Source organism: Necator americanus, chromosome X (genome assembly GCF_031761385.1).
Source record: "Necator americanus strain Aroian chromosome X, whole genome shotgun sequence".
Classification (NCBI taxonomy): domain Eukaryota; kingdom Metazoa; phylum Nematoda; class Chromadorea; order Rhabditida; family Ancylostomatidae; genus Necator; species Necator americanus.
In genome coordinates this window covers 34,280,968-34,295,272 of record NC_087376.1, presented here as the reverse complement: position 1 = coordinate 34,295,272, position 14,305 = coordinate 34,280,968, and the positions used below count along the sequence as shown (strand labels likewise).

General features: G+C 40.9%; 2 protein-coding genes across 3 annotated transcripts; one reads left to right on the top strand and one right to left on the bottom strand.

The window, feature by feature from the left end:
• Positions 1 to 260: 260 nt before the first annotated feature.
• On the bottom strand, positions 261 to 9,001 carry RB195_026295 (uncharacterized protein; the record flags this gene model as incomplete). Of its 2 annotated transcripts, XM_064214781.1 has the most annotated exons (8): positions 261 to 327; positions 3,071 to 3,193; positions 6,931 to 7,090; positions 7,152 to 7,322; positions 7,429 to 7,518; positions 8,273 to 8,389; positions 8,680 to 8,806; positions 8,912 to 9,001. In XM_064214781.1, 8 exons carry the CDS (start codon positions 8,999 to 9,001, stop codon positions 261 to 263), a joined length of 945 nt encoding a protein of 314 aa, XP_064070662.1. The 2 variants fall into 2 exon arrangements, with proteins under 2 accessions (XP_064070662.1, XP_064070663.1); XM_064214782.1 differs by lacking the exon at positions 8,273 to 8,389 and having other exon boundaries at positions 8,912 to 8,929.
• A 1,971-nt stretch (positions 9,002 to 10,972) lies between these two features.
• On the top strand, positions 10,973 to 13,918 carry RB195_026294 (uncharacterized protein; the record flags this gene model as incomplete). Its single annotated transcript, XM_064214780.1, has 3 exons — positions 10,973 to 11,023; positions 11,086 to 11,184; positions 13,742 to 13,918. 3 exons carry the CDS (start codon positions 10,973 to 10,975, stop codon positions 13,916 to 13,918), a joined length of 327 nt encoding a protein of 108 aa, XP_064070661.1.
• Positions 13,919 to 14,305: the final 387 nt, after the last annotated feature.

Below are 14,305 nucleotides of genomic sequence, written 5' to 3'. Positions count from 1 at the left end.
ATATGTTGCGCACTTTCGGCATGGAACACAAACTAAGTGATGGTTTCCAGATGTAGCGCGAAATGATCTCAAAACCTTCCTTCATTCCTTTTTTCGTCAAGAAACCTGGCTTGGTAAAAAAAAGCTACGCTTGCTAAGTCTTTAAAATAGTAAAATATTTGTGAACAAATAACAGTCACATGAAACCACATTCGGGCAACAGAGATATACCAAGAAAGTTTGATGAATTCTCTCAGAATCACCTCAATTCGCAGAATATTTTATGGCTGCACAGAGTTCGAATGTATAATACCAAGCCCCGGCAGCGAGGAGGACGAATCAAGGTACCTGAAATCAAATAAAACAATTACCATACGAAATTTTAAAACAAAAGTGAAAGTTAAAATTATGGGTTAAAATTAACTTCCTTACTAACAGCTGACGAAAATACAGGAAACGGATTAACAGACAATAGATGTAAAATCGCTGTGGAACATCGTAAGCCCAAAAACCGAGATTAAGCTCTTCTACAGAAACTTTTAACTGGTCTAAAGTCCTCCGTCCATTTTCTAGAGCCGAGAGCAAAGCAAGGTTTTCCAAAATCATATTAATAGTGAAATATTAATAACTTTTCTACCAAAATGGTTCTATTTCTGAACATATATATGTAAGAAACTCGCAACATTCCACGGATTTATTAAAAGCTTAACTTTTTCAAGAAACCGAATTTTCTAAATTCATTCCAATTTCTACAATCTCTTAGAAAATTCAACGAATCCGCATTCATGTTTTTCTCCACGGATCAAGTCAACTTCCTCAACAATATGAGATCTAAAAGTTGGCTCTTATCATCATTAACGTCTTGTAATATTCAGATGATCTCATTTTGTTGAACAGAATGGACGCAGAATTAACTGAACTTGTCAAAAAAAAAAACTGACAAATAAAAGAGGCTTATAAAAACGAAACAGCTAAGTTTACAATTCTCGTTAGTAAAGTTCTCTTCTTCTGCTCTTGACCAGCTTAGTAACGGAGTCATTCCTGTCCATCTTTTCTCCTGTACCTCGCAGATGTGAATATTGCGCAGTTCTATAGCGGCAACTAGCACCCACGAATGTCCTTAGCATGAGACGACACTCAGTGTTGTGGAACTCCACGATCTTGTTGCTACCTGATGAAGTTCTATCATGAACATCAAGAAGTCCTGCGCATTTTTTTTCGCGCTCATCAAGCCGTTCCAGCGTGCGTCGGCTCTAGCGGACAACCTAGCTGACATCGTTGACCATGTGGGCAGGGGGATTTTCCTCAATCGACTTAATCGCACAAATTCGATTTTGAACTTATCAGCTGCCGAGGACAGAGGGTTTATTTGGCTTCGGTCGAGGACCAAACCCGAGGACCCTCTGCGAGGTGCATATGACACCAGGAATTTTTGCAGGCCTCAGGATTCCCCAAAATCCCAATTACATCCGACCAATTTTATAAATCATTTCTTCTTTAAGGGTTAGTTGTCCACACAGTTTTCAACATTGTCAACATTTAACGGTAAATATTAATCTTAACGAATCACGGACTGTTTTCCTGGCACGAAATTCTTTCCTTTTTCATGTCTTCATGTAGTTCCCTGCCAAAATTGGTTTTGATATGAAAACCAGAAAACGTAATGAATAACAATGAAAGATGTTTTTAGTATTTTCATGGTTTTCCAAAAACGAAGGACAATTCTTGCGCTTCTGTAAGAAGAAAAAATTCTCACTTCTTTTCGTCGTTAAATAGAAATCATCACGAAGAGGTTCTACTCGAACCTTTTGCGCTCGTCAACTCGTGTGTCAAGACTGATCATCCCAACTGATGAAGCCCCACCACGGATTTTCCTCTTGAAAGTGTTAGTCGCGAACAAGAACATAAAGCCTGGCACAGGGCTACCTTCACAAAGAAGGGGTCCCAGACCACTGGAAGAATTCGCGAACCGTTCTTATCCATAGGAAGGGTGACCAAGAGGACCTTCGAAACTATTGCCCGATATGCTTGATAAGCGTCTTATACAGTATGTCAATCAAGATCATCCTCATCCGCATACTTCTCTGCACATTTTTAATTTCGAAAAAAAGTTCACCATTTATTCCCGTATCCAATGTTTGGCACAATGACTATTTCTTGAGCATCCACCTTGGATAAAGAAGTATTTTGAGGACATGCTCGTAATGTTGAGATTTGGTTTTACATTTAGAAAAACAACATCCAATTGTGGAGTCCGAAAAGGTTCTTGCAAAATGATCGAGAAATCACTTGTATTTGGAGTTAAAGACAATGTATTACGAAATAGACGATGTTGGGATCTCTCCACGAATAGAGTAATAGGAGTAAGGATGTGGTTCACGTGTGTCACGCCCTACTTCATTCAGTAATCTAGAAGAAGACGTGCGAAAGAGTTTTGTGATCTGGTTCGTGTGATCTTGTTTTTTTCAACGGTGCAAACCATTAGATAAAATGCTGCTAACCTCGAGGTCGTCTAACGTCCGAAGTCCAACTAATATACCTCTAATAAACAGCAGATACTACCCCACGTTACCTGCTTCAAGAGCATCTCACGCTAGTAACACTATTTTTTTTTCTACACATAACCAAAACTAAGAAACAAGGACAGCAACGATTAGATAAAATAGGAAAAAAGAAATAGATACGGAGTACAAGTTTCCCTGATCAGCATCGTCTATTATTTATTTTCCACTTACATCGCATAGTAAACTGCATAATCGGAAATACAGGATCAGCTGTTCACTACCTCTTTTTCTGGATGAAAGTCAGTGAAAGAAATCCAGCGTAATCACTCCCACATTGGAAAGACACATCTACCCCTATCTATTTGGAGAGAGAGCCAATAGCCTACTCCATGATACGGTGGCTCTAGATAGCTTTGAACAAAACGATATATCAAGCACATCAGCTAACGTATTGCCCAGAAAGTGTGCTGAATAGACATAAAATTTTTTACTTTCCGACCATTCCTCAAACCATTAAGGAAGTAACAGTTGGCAAAGTAAACACAAGTAAGAGTGGAAGAGCAGAATTCTGGAAAGTGCAAACATACCTCTCAAAATCAACAATAGGAAGTACATCATCAGAACGCCGAGCTGAATCTCGCCATGACCTTAAGGATCTGGCGCAGAGAAGACGTTGATTGTCTATACGTCGCAGTCGACTCATCTTCGTGCTATAAAAGAAATTCTTGGGTTCGGAAGGCATGTTCAAACATAACTGAGCGAATTCAACCATAAAAACTCCAGAAATGTCTAAATAAACAGATGAAGATTCTTCCTATGGCTGGTTATGTCACATCAGTATCGGCGAAAGAGGAGATGAGGAAGAGAGCTGCACGGACCTTTTCATCTACATAACTGTGATTACAGGTTAAACTGTTTTAGAATAGCGATCTTCTTTCTTTGTGGTAAAGTGTAGCTAAGTTTTGTAGCTCAAAATAGCTCAAGCATACCATTTATGAAATATATGTGCAAGCGCAGCATGCGACGAGTAATCACACGATGCTTCTAAGAACATTAAGATTGAGTGAAATGGAAGAAGTTTCAAATAGCCGAGGAACTCAGAACTCCCCACCCCGTCAACGATCTATTTAATCCGAGGAATGAGAAAATAAGAAGTGGTGCCGTTCACTTCAGGAAAGTCGTGCTCCATGCTATAACAACTCTGTTCTCAATAGTTGTAGAAACTAAGTGAGAGGTGGTTGCATTTGTACATTAGTCAAGTCTTCAGTCTCATTATAGAACTTCTGCTCGTTGTTTCTAACCGAAGATAAGTCAATACTCGTGAAATGCAGTGAAAGGAGGTGATTCAACGGCAACGCCAAAGAAAAAAAGTCAAACTTCTTCAGCAAGATCATATTGACTTAGTTAACATGAACCACGGCGAAAGTGCACAACTCCCCCAAAAAATACGGAGATTTGATAGATCAGAAACAGACAGAGAGATCACCACCACCCAGTTCGCACGACGTTGACAAAAATGCGTCAGAGATTCACGCGCCCTCAAAAAATTAAAGTTCAGTTAGCAAGTTCTTAGTTAGCAAGCAGTTAGGAGCTTGTGAAAGTTGTCCAATTTCATCACAATACTCGTAAACTACGTCTCTCGAGTCAATCAGAAGGGCGCGAAGGTCTTGGTCCACCGTTGGACCGTAGTTTTCTTAACGGGACTTGCCCACGCTTCTCTCATTCTATGCAGTTCTTTCTTAAAGTCAGTCTCCACATTCATAAAACGACAGAAGTACACGTACTATGAAGTCCCATTATTTAGTATCCTTCAAGTTGTATTCCACCGTCTACTCTTCGTTTTGAAAGGTATAATAGCAATCTTCACGAGTTGTGTTTTCTTTCTGCTTATTTGCGGTTTCATTCTCTTCGCTTCTCCGCTTCGTTGAGCATCGTTTCTGCTTCTCTGATTTTTTCCGAGAAGTGAACGATGTTGCCTAGCAAACAGAAAATTGATAGAACAAGAAATCTTCCATCAACGCGTATGCCCCTTTCTAATCCTGATGAGTTCCAGCTTGCTGCTGACGTTGAGCTTCATAGTCCTTGATATGCGTATGAGATCTTGGTGAACAGTTCTGTATAACACGCTTCAGAAGGATATTATTGGACAGCAGCTACACTGGTCCTCTCGCTCACCTCCTTTATGGATGAGAACAGTTCGCAATAGTCTGTGATCATTTCCTTTTGAAAACGTCAAAAAAAAACTTCATGACTTTTCCGACGAGAAGAGATGAAATCTTCTCTTCTTTGAACAAGGCTTCAAGCGGATCATTGAATTCGCGAATATCTCTGAGACATTTCATTAGACGTTCCTTTCTTTGCAATGCGTACAGAATCTTTTTCCGCCTATGTTCCCAATGATTCTATTGCAGCTGGTGTTTGGCACCAACAGCTCGAAGTGTTGTGATTTGCATGTTCGTATAAAGCTTCCATGTCCTCTTTTTAAAGCGATTTCAATTTTTGTTGCTTTCGAAATTCGATCCAAGTGTGTCTTGTGTGACTTCATGGAGCGTCACAGCTCTCATCCGTCCAGGAATAGGAAATGGCTCTGGTGTGGGTCCTTCTCGATTTGCATGTTACTATGGGACAGGGCGTCCTTGAGGAAACAATCACATAACGTTTCCTCCTTTATCCCCCCCCCCCCATGACAGATGTTCTCTTTCATCTTGTGGCTGAGTAGCATTTTCGCCCGAAGACGGTAGTCAGAAACACTGCAGAAGGATGAACTACTGAGATTTCAGGTAGATATCACTTCAGTTAGTGAGCATGTTGTACGAGTCGTGCCTTTAGGCGATATCCATTTAAATGAATCTTCCTTCATGAGAAGAACAGCCACAGAAAGGCGCATCATCGGTCCGGCAAGACAACTGCCGTTTTCATTCCTTTTTTCAGTCCTCCAATCATTCACATCATCCGGCCGTATATTCCTCTTTATTCCCTTCCTAGTTTGACGTCAAAGTCTCCGACAAAGAAGTTGTAAAAGGACTTCTCGTTACGGATTACTTCTTTCAGCTTCTCGTAAAAGGCGTCCAATTCGTTAGCTGCTGAAGTAGGTGAGTAGCAGTTGCTAATCCTTATGAATGTTCGACGTAAAAAGCGGATACGAAGAATGGTCAGACGAGGTGACAGGATCAAGAAGATGGACGACATATGGGTACACAAAAAAACAAACACCCCCTATATTTCGCGACAGAACCTTTTCTTCGCGAATGAAGAGTACCGTCATCTGCCGCGCGTCACTCCCTTTGCTCTTGGTCTCCTGCAAAGCAATCACGTAGAATTTGACATACGCTGCAGTTTCGAGAGGTGCATAAAGGCCGGTGTCTGGGGATACTGTTCTCACGTTCTAAGAAAAAAGTGTGATACAGTTTCCAGAAAATGAGGCAATTTACAAAGGAGTTCGCTCTTTCTTGTTCATGTCGCCATGATCCAGAATCACAAATGTCCTAAGCAACTCGAGATGTGATCGATTCCTAACGATCGTCATACCCTCCAACCTATAAGACGGCAGGGCCCTAGTAGGGGAGTTGTTCGAGACAAAATGCATGCTGAACAGAGAAGTGAATTTTCACTGCACCAAGTAGTCTCGCATGACAAGCTCAGCCTTCACCAGATCGTTACCAACCCATATAGGACAGAGAAGTACAATGTGACCTGCTTTGCCAAGACGATTGGAAAGGGTAACGACAGTTTAACTTTAACAAAGGTTCCAAGGAAGACTATCGAAGAAATCGGAAATGTCGCACTCCTTCTGATTGAAAACACCTGCCAGAGGACGCACGTGGCTGTGCATCGCAACATGAAGCCCTGAATCATCTCAACGCCACTATGAGGCAATAAACCGCTGTGGAGGTTCACAAATATAGTGCAACCACAAAAATAACTAGTGCATTTGATACAGTTTAGGGATAATTACCCCACGAATCTGGCGTGGTATAGGCTTCCGATGGACAAACTCAGTCGTAGATTACAAGATCAGGGGTGGTTCCGCCCATATCTCCACAATCGTAGTAAAAAAAAGCAGTGGAAAACTTCATTTTTCACGACGAATTCAGTTGCAACGATCCCTTGCATTGCACATTTGCGCACGCGCCGCATGCAGCTGCACAGCGGACGGAAGCCAGTGAGTTCTCCTCGACTGCCTGTTCAGGTGAAACCTATGGCTAGGTTTCTGAGTGGACGATAACGTACACATGGAGGAGCGTTCCAAAGCTCCTCATAAGAACTAAAGCGGTTCCCACGGTTAGGGAGAGTTGAGCGGAACCACCCCTAATCCTGCGATCTACAACCCCATCCCTAGCTTTTGTCGTTGATTCTCTCACCACGTTAGATTCATGGTACGCTACCTTTAAGACAGTCAGAAAATCAATACGAAAGAAAAGTAACAGTAGTAGTTAGCAAAACTTACGAGTGTCGCAACGTCGAAGTAGCAGCGAAGAAACACATCACACCGGCTAGACATACCATAAACACTCCGCCTCCTAATGAAACATCACAGTCGTGTCGTACGCGAGCTATTTCACACTGTGCAATGAGTGCTACCACGCAAACGGAGAGTGTGAGAAGCACTGAAATAGGTAGGAAAAAGTTACTATGCTAAGAACTAATTGGGCGTAAAACTAAGCTTACTATTAGACATCTCAAAGATAGTGTTGCGTTTCAGCCACAGTAAAAATCCGTTGGGCGGTGGGAGAAGATTCATTATAGATGATAAAGACGACGTCAGTGCAATTACAAAGCAGAGGGCAATCAGAATATAAAATAGATTAGCCACCATTGGAGTCACGCAATCAAGGAGCACTAAGAATAAAGTATTCAAAAGCTTCAAGGAAAATAAGGGAAAAGAAAACAGAGAATGATAGGAGGAATTTACTAGAAGCACACTAAACGATTTATCTCAACGAACCTCGCTCACTGGAATGAAATGCAATATGTGTTTTTCCCTTGTCATCTAGGAACCCTCCAAACCTCGCCGGACGCCAAAAATCTCGGCAACCTAAACAGTATACTCTAGAGGTTCTGAAAAAGCTTCTGCTACCTATCCAAAAAGTTTTCTATAAAAATGAGATAGCAAGATATTAATAGCTTTCGAGTGAGGAGAAAGCTTTTAAGACTCAAATGACAAGAATCATGTTATCCGGTCGAACTGATTCGCGCATAACGAAAAGTTTTTCTGTACTGTCCGACAAATCTAGCATCTATTATTTCCTATGTTTTAATCCTTGAAGGTCTGTTGGTGTGCGAATAAGCGCCGCTATGATTTTTGTTGACTGTAGGACCTTCACGTCTTCAACAATAGGTGCCACATCGTTCGATGGAAACACCTCCGTAATCCACTTCTGTCTTCGCAATGTTCCATGCCTTCATCGCCTCGATCCTCGACGCCGCACACAGCTTACCGTTACCTTTGAACATGCTGTTCCTTCCCCTCATTCAAATGACTCAAGTTCAAAATGTTCCGTGTGCGATGTAGGGTGCAAGTCTGCAACCGTCAGAGGCACAAACTAGGAGTCTAAACTCTTTGTGTACTCGTAGTAATTCGCGTCGATCGGACGGACAGTTTTGCGCTTTATGTAATAGTAGATGATGGGTAACGCACCGTTCCAGTATAGCGGAAACGTAAGCACTAGAAAATTTTTTTATGCAAAATACACACTGGGTTTCGCACTGCTTCAAGATTACAGTTGCAGAATCCGAGCAAGACTCTCTATTTAAGGATTATTTGAAGTGGTAATGAAGAGGAACCGTACGCGAACACAATAGCGAGGTGGTTCTAATCCAATCGACAGTAGAAACTTTGGAAGCAAAGAAACAGGTATTACGGTGTACGTCCGTTGGTTGCCCGAAAAACTTGCTGCCGCGATTTTCTGAATACTACGAATCTCAACAACTGTGCTGATAGCAAAAGATGCAACGTGGCACCACTTTACCCACAACATAAAATCGCATTATTCGGGAACTGTTTGGGATTCTCAGCAGTCTGAACTGTTGTAAAATTGATTCGAAATACATTTAGACTTAAGTGCACACCGAACAGCAACAATTATACAGAAAAGTATTAAAAGTGAATAGATCCAATATGAATGTAAGAGATATAAAAATAATGTAAATCTTCTAAGAGATGGACAGAATCGAAATCAACTCTGAAAAAAGTTACCAATATTCGTGCAGTGATCTGATCGGGAAACATCAAAGAAGAACTCAGAGCTACCGGTGCTGGTAGTGGAATTCACAGTCGATTCCTCGATCAGTATCCAATCACTGGATAGAAGGGAACAAATAGCCTAAAGTAAAAAGGTTTCATGCGAAATGAAGCGATATACTCAACGAAAATTACGATTAACTGAGAGGTGGAAGGTGAAATATCTTCCAGAAATATCTTCACTCACCATAGCCACAGATAACATGTGGAAAAATGCCCCGTAGAAATTCGAATCAGAAAAATCAACTTTCGACCACCACTTCAGCTTGAGAATCATTATCTGAAACAAAACTGAATTTGACTTGAATAAAGAGAAAGAAGAAAATTTCACGGAACAAAAAAAAAGAAAAGAAAAAGAACGGAACAACGTATCAATAGATGGTAGAGCAGGGTTAGGGACGGATTCTCTCCAAACAAACGTAAACAAAGAGTAACGTAAAGTATAAAGAAGGCACATACTTGAACGTGAAGTTAGCAGCTTGTTTTCTGTCCAAGTAAGCACACATGAGAGAGGAAAACTATCTCACTTCTGAAAGTCGAGAATCACGAACAATAGATTCAAACTTGGGTCACCAATCATTACAATAAGTACTATTGTTCGTACTGGAACATCTTTTCAGTGAGCATGAAACGAAAGCAGAATGATTCGCTAATTCAAATGAATAAAAACGCTGCAGATATCGACCAGAGAAAGCTGGGGCGACGAACAATACAACTGCACTAAATCTCGTCCGCGTCCGACCATTTAATCTATTATTAGAACTTTCCCTTTAGGTCCTTGCAGTCTCCAACACCAGAATTAGGTTCATATCTATGAATAAAATCCAAAAGAAAGATAACCAGCATCACTACCTTGAGATTGATCCTAGAATCAAACACAAAGAAGACAGATTGGACGGGATCGAACGTACACGACAGTAGGTCCGCAGAATATCCACTCGAGACCGCGCTGTTTCAACGAAAGGACAGGTCGGCGTAATCATGATGCACGAATTGCGGATTATTATGCTTCTAAACGCTTGTTAGAAGATGCGTCTTGTGCCTATGTGCACAGTTCTGGGAGGTTCATTAGCTCCGGAGCTGATATGGACATTTTCGATCTTGTTGAGCTTTCTTTCTGCGGCGAAAAGGTATTAAACCTCGTTTGTAAAACCACTCTCCGGTGGTTGTTCTAATGCCGAGGAGGTGTTTCTTGCATAGATACTTCCGTAGGCTTCCATCACTTACATCAAACACTTCTTTTAGCGCTGAGAGTATGCGAGTAAGTTTGGGCATAAATTCAGCATACTCTCCATGCCATCAGCATCTCCTTTTCGTTTCTTATGACAAATATTAAATATTAATATTATATATATATATATAAATATAATATTATTAATACAAATATAGTATAGTAGTGTAATATTAATATAATACTACTAATTTTGAATGAACAAATTTCCAGTAATTTAAATTAAACTTTAATTTAATCAGTATTTGGAAGGAAGGATGTAATGCAAGTTTGAAACTGCTGCAACTAAACTGTGAAGAAAGGAATTACAATGGAATCAAGGATGCTATGAAACTATTAGTAGTAGTAACGACTCTGCTGCAGAACATGTTGAACGTGTTGATTTTTTACTGACGTTTCAAGGTGCTTCACAAGATGTGACCAGTAGTTGACACTTCGGATCAGCTATTCTCATCCAAACTATTAAGAGTTCAAATATTTTACTCTTGTAATCAATTTGGTGCTCATTCTATAGCAAATGAGAGGAATATCGTATAGAACTTACCTTTGCCTCGTACGTTAGCCCAAAATAGTAAAAAAAAATCAGTCATTGAAGAGCTCGGGAAGGGGAATCGGGGTAAAAATTCGATAATGGTGATTAGAAGTCAACGAAATGCAAAATTGTTCTAAAGTCCTTAAGTTTACGCAAACTTCTAAGTGCGATATCGAGAGTATTCTGACGGTCTCAGACAACATCTTTATGAAATATAGAGTTTTTCTAATTGTTTTCGATCATTTGAATTCTCCCTTTTTTAGCGATACTCAAAGCATTAACAACGGCCATCATGTCAGCAATCCAACCTTACGACAAATTGTATCCTCGCCTCCTCGTCAAGCTTTCACACAAATTAATTTGTCGCCTGCACGCTGTTGATAGTCGACAAACTGATTGTTAAACGGCAACACTGACTTTCGTTGCCTCCTCTCAACTTGTTTAATGCTTTCTGACAAAAGTACTTCCTACTCCTCGTGTACAGTATGAAGAACCAAATGTTTTCGATCAAACACCTCCTGTATGGGTACTGTCAGGTCAGGCAAAGAAAACTACTGTCTATTTTTTTCTTGAGAAACCAATTTTTCGTTGTCTTCAGTCGAGCAGTGAGAAAGATATCGTGCCAGAGCATGACGTTGAAGAGGGAAGTAAAAATAAGAAAAAGAAGAAAATTCGACCTTCATTCACAAAGAAACAGGTAAAATTCGATCATTACTAAATCGCACGGCCTTGTATTACCCTGTTGACGGACAACTGTGATTCGGAGCGAATTCTTAGCGTGATCAGGTGCACCCACATTTCGGGTATCTGAGTTTATCTGAACACGGGTTTTTAAGCAGGGTGGTTACGAAGCGATTTTGTTTGGTATGGGACAACTGGCGCAAAGTTGTAGATGTGCGCCATTTCTTAATCTCATAACTTGATTATACAAAGATCAATGGTGCATTCGAAGACGTGTTTGTTCATTTTATGGATCAAAATGCATACCTAATCCCACATTTTTCAATAAGCTGTTATGTGTTTTTTTCTAAATCAACGTCTTATTTGTCCTCAAGAAGGAATTGATGCTAAGGGTTTGCGGAGTCTTCGCTTTATCAGCTGATATTGGAGGGTGTATTGTGCATAATTGCGTGATGGCACCAGTACATCCACGCTGTCGATTCTTGCAAACCGTCCGTGCTCAACCAGTTCTGCCTGTCATTTCTCCGGGGTTGATAAGCTAGTACTGAGTTTCTCTGTGAGGAAATGGGCACTTTTACAGTACGGGGGTAGGCCACTGTGAGAGGTGCTATTTTTTTACAACGAGTTCTATTAGAGCGCGCCAGTGCGCGCGCCACATTTTCCGGGTCGTTTTTACGGCAATTAGGAAGAAATGGGCTCTGGAATGGAAATAGACTCACCCTCTCTCCCACAATCTACCAACTCGTATAGACATGACCCACCAGAAACCCGTAACACCTCAGATTCGTGGGGTGATGACGTTAACTGACGCCATTTCGCTGGCCTTGTGCATGATCAGAGTGGATTTAAGCTGGCTTCATGTCAGTGTGAATCATGTCGAGTTGGCGCCATTTTCGGATTATGTTTAGTCGTTTGCCGAATATACTAATCATTTTCACTCCGTTGTCGCCGCAGCGGCGACACTCTTGGCACTTTCGAGCTTATTTCAGTTCTTCGAGATAAAGGAATTCGTTCCTGCGATTTTCTGCTTGAGCTCTATTTTCTGCTGTATAAAATGTATGATTTAGGATTAAGATGGCATGTGTAACCAAAAAGTGCTGAAGTTCTTGGTGTTCCATGTGCCTGACTAGAGAGAGTGGAGTGCAAAGGGTTAATGTTCACACCGATCCTAGGAAAAGTGTAGCTGTCACCCCGTAGGACGTAATCGTACAATTAGAGGAGAACTTCACGTATGTTCTCGACTATGGAAGATACAACTTGTGTCTGCTGGATGTCTTCATCGCGAATGTGGGGTGCTATTCCAGTCCGAGGTGTGCTATTCCAATCGTCCATCGTCGCATCATCATTTCTTCATTCGCATGGATGTTAAGTGTTGCGCTATCTGGTGGATTTTCCCTTTTAATGTCTCTGAGTTTATTTGATTTCTGAAATGCTAAGATCTTTTTTGTCTCTTTCTTTTTCTTTCTTTTCTTCTTTTCTTTATTCATTGCTGGAGAGAGGTCCACGAAAATTACGTCAAAAGCTGGTTTTAGCCTTAATGATCTCTCACCTGACCTTAGCAAGAAGTAGCCTTTTGTTTGAACAGAAGAAAGAGATCGATCTGAAACGTAGAAATTGACGTCTACTTTTCGCAGGGTATTCTAACTTTCTCCGAGGGTTCATACAATCATATTTTGTTGAAGAATAAGTCGTAAACTTTTTTTGTCTAATCTATAACACTTTCTCTTTTGTTGTTCCTCGCAACGTTCCCAATGGCTTCCCTCCTCGTTCAGTAAGATTTTCGATGTTCCAATACTGTTTTTGCTTTTTCTTTGCTCTGGTCTTGTCTTTTTGAGCGTTTTTTTTTAATGTCGTTTTTCGCTATTTTCTAGATGTTTCCTGTCCCAGTAGGCCTTTCAATACAGCAAAAATCTCACGACCAGATTCAGCGGATTTATCGCCTCCTATATTTGCAAAAAGAGGAAGATGTCGAGAATGCTCCGTTCTGCTGAAAAAATCTCTGGCGGATCAATCTGCTTGGGATGGGCCAACGCATTTTACTTCAGACTTTGGAATGCGAATGCTTGAGGGGGTCAGCTGATGTATCAAGTCAGTGTTTTTATCCTCTTAGACAAATTTGGTGGCAATTTATCAGCCCTGGACGGATGAAAGGCTTGGTTGGCAGTCGGACGGTTTCGAACCATCGACGGTACGGCCACGGCGGACCTCTTACCAACTCCTCTATCATCTTAAGGGCTGCGCTAGCTTGTGCAGAGAGAAAGTTGGGGTTACTTGCCGCGAACTTAACCTACATAACTGTGTTCCCCTCATATTATGACTTTAAGGCTCTCGGTGGGTTGTTTGGTAACATGATCTGCCCCTTACATATGCCACTGTGAATTACTTCAGTGTCAATTTATTACGGGAAAACCGGGAAACGTGATTAACAATGAAGTCTACTACTACTCTCGTGTTCGTTCAAAGTAAATTTTCGGCTAGAAATTCCTTAAAGATTCTTCTCTAAGGGTCGCTAAGAGAGCAAAAGAGCAGGAAAATATGTTGATGTATGCTTGACTAATGTGTTTTTGTTATAGATAGCAGTACTGGAGGAACGATTTGCTGCACAAAAATACTTGAGTTCTACGGAACGCTCGTTATTGGCCGAAGAACTGAAGATGAGTGATGTACAGGTGAAAACATGGTTCCAGAACAGACGCACAAAATGGAGGTTAACCCGTAGGCTTCGTCGTCGTGCTTCATTGAAGAGGTAGTTTTCAGGCGCCATGAATCTGAACTAAGAGAACAGCAACGGCGAACGATTACGCGGATACTTGGATCACAGATTTTAAGTGTTCATACTTCATGTAACAAAAAATAAATATGAATGAACATGAAAGTGTTGGGCCCAATGTGAAGATTATTTATCTAACAAAGGAGCGCATATATCTGAAAAGGCAGCCCTAGAAGGGAAATTTATTGGAAAAATGGGGTATCATATCATATATGCTATTATTCGCAATGCTAGGCTTTCATAACTTCAGGAGAATAGCTATCTGGATTTCTTTCCGTTGTCGACACGTAGCTTTTCAATTACAATTCTTAAAATAGGGTACTCTGACGTGGATGAGTTACACAACAATCAAAAAATCACGTCCCTA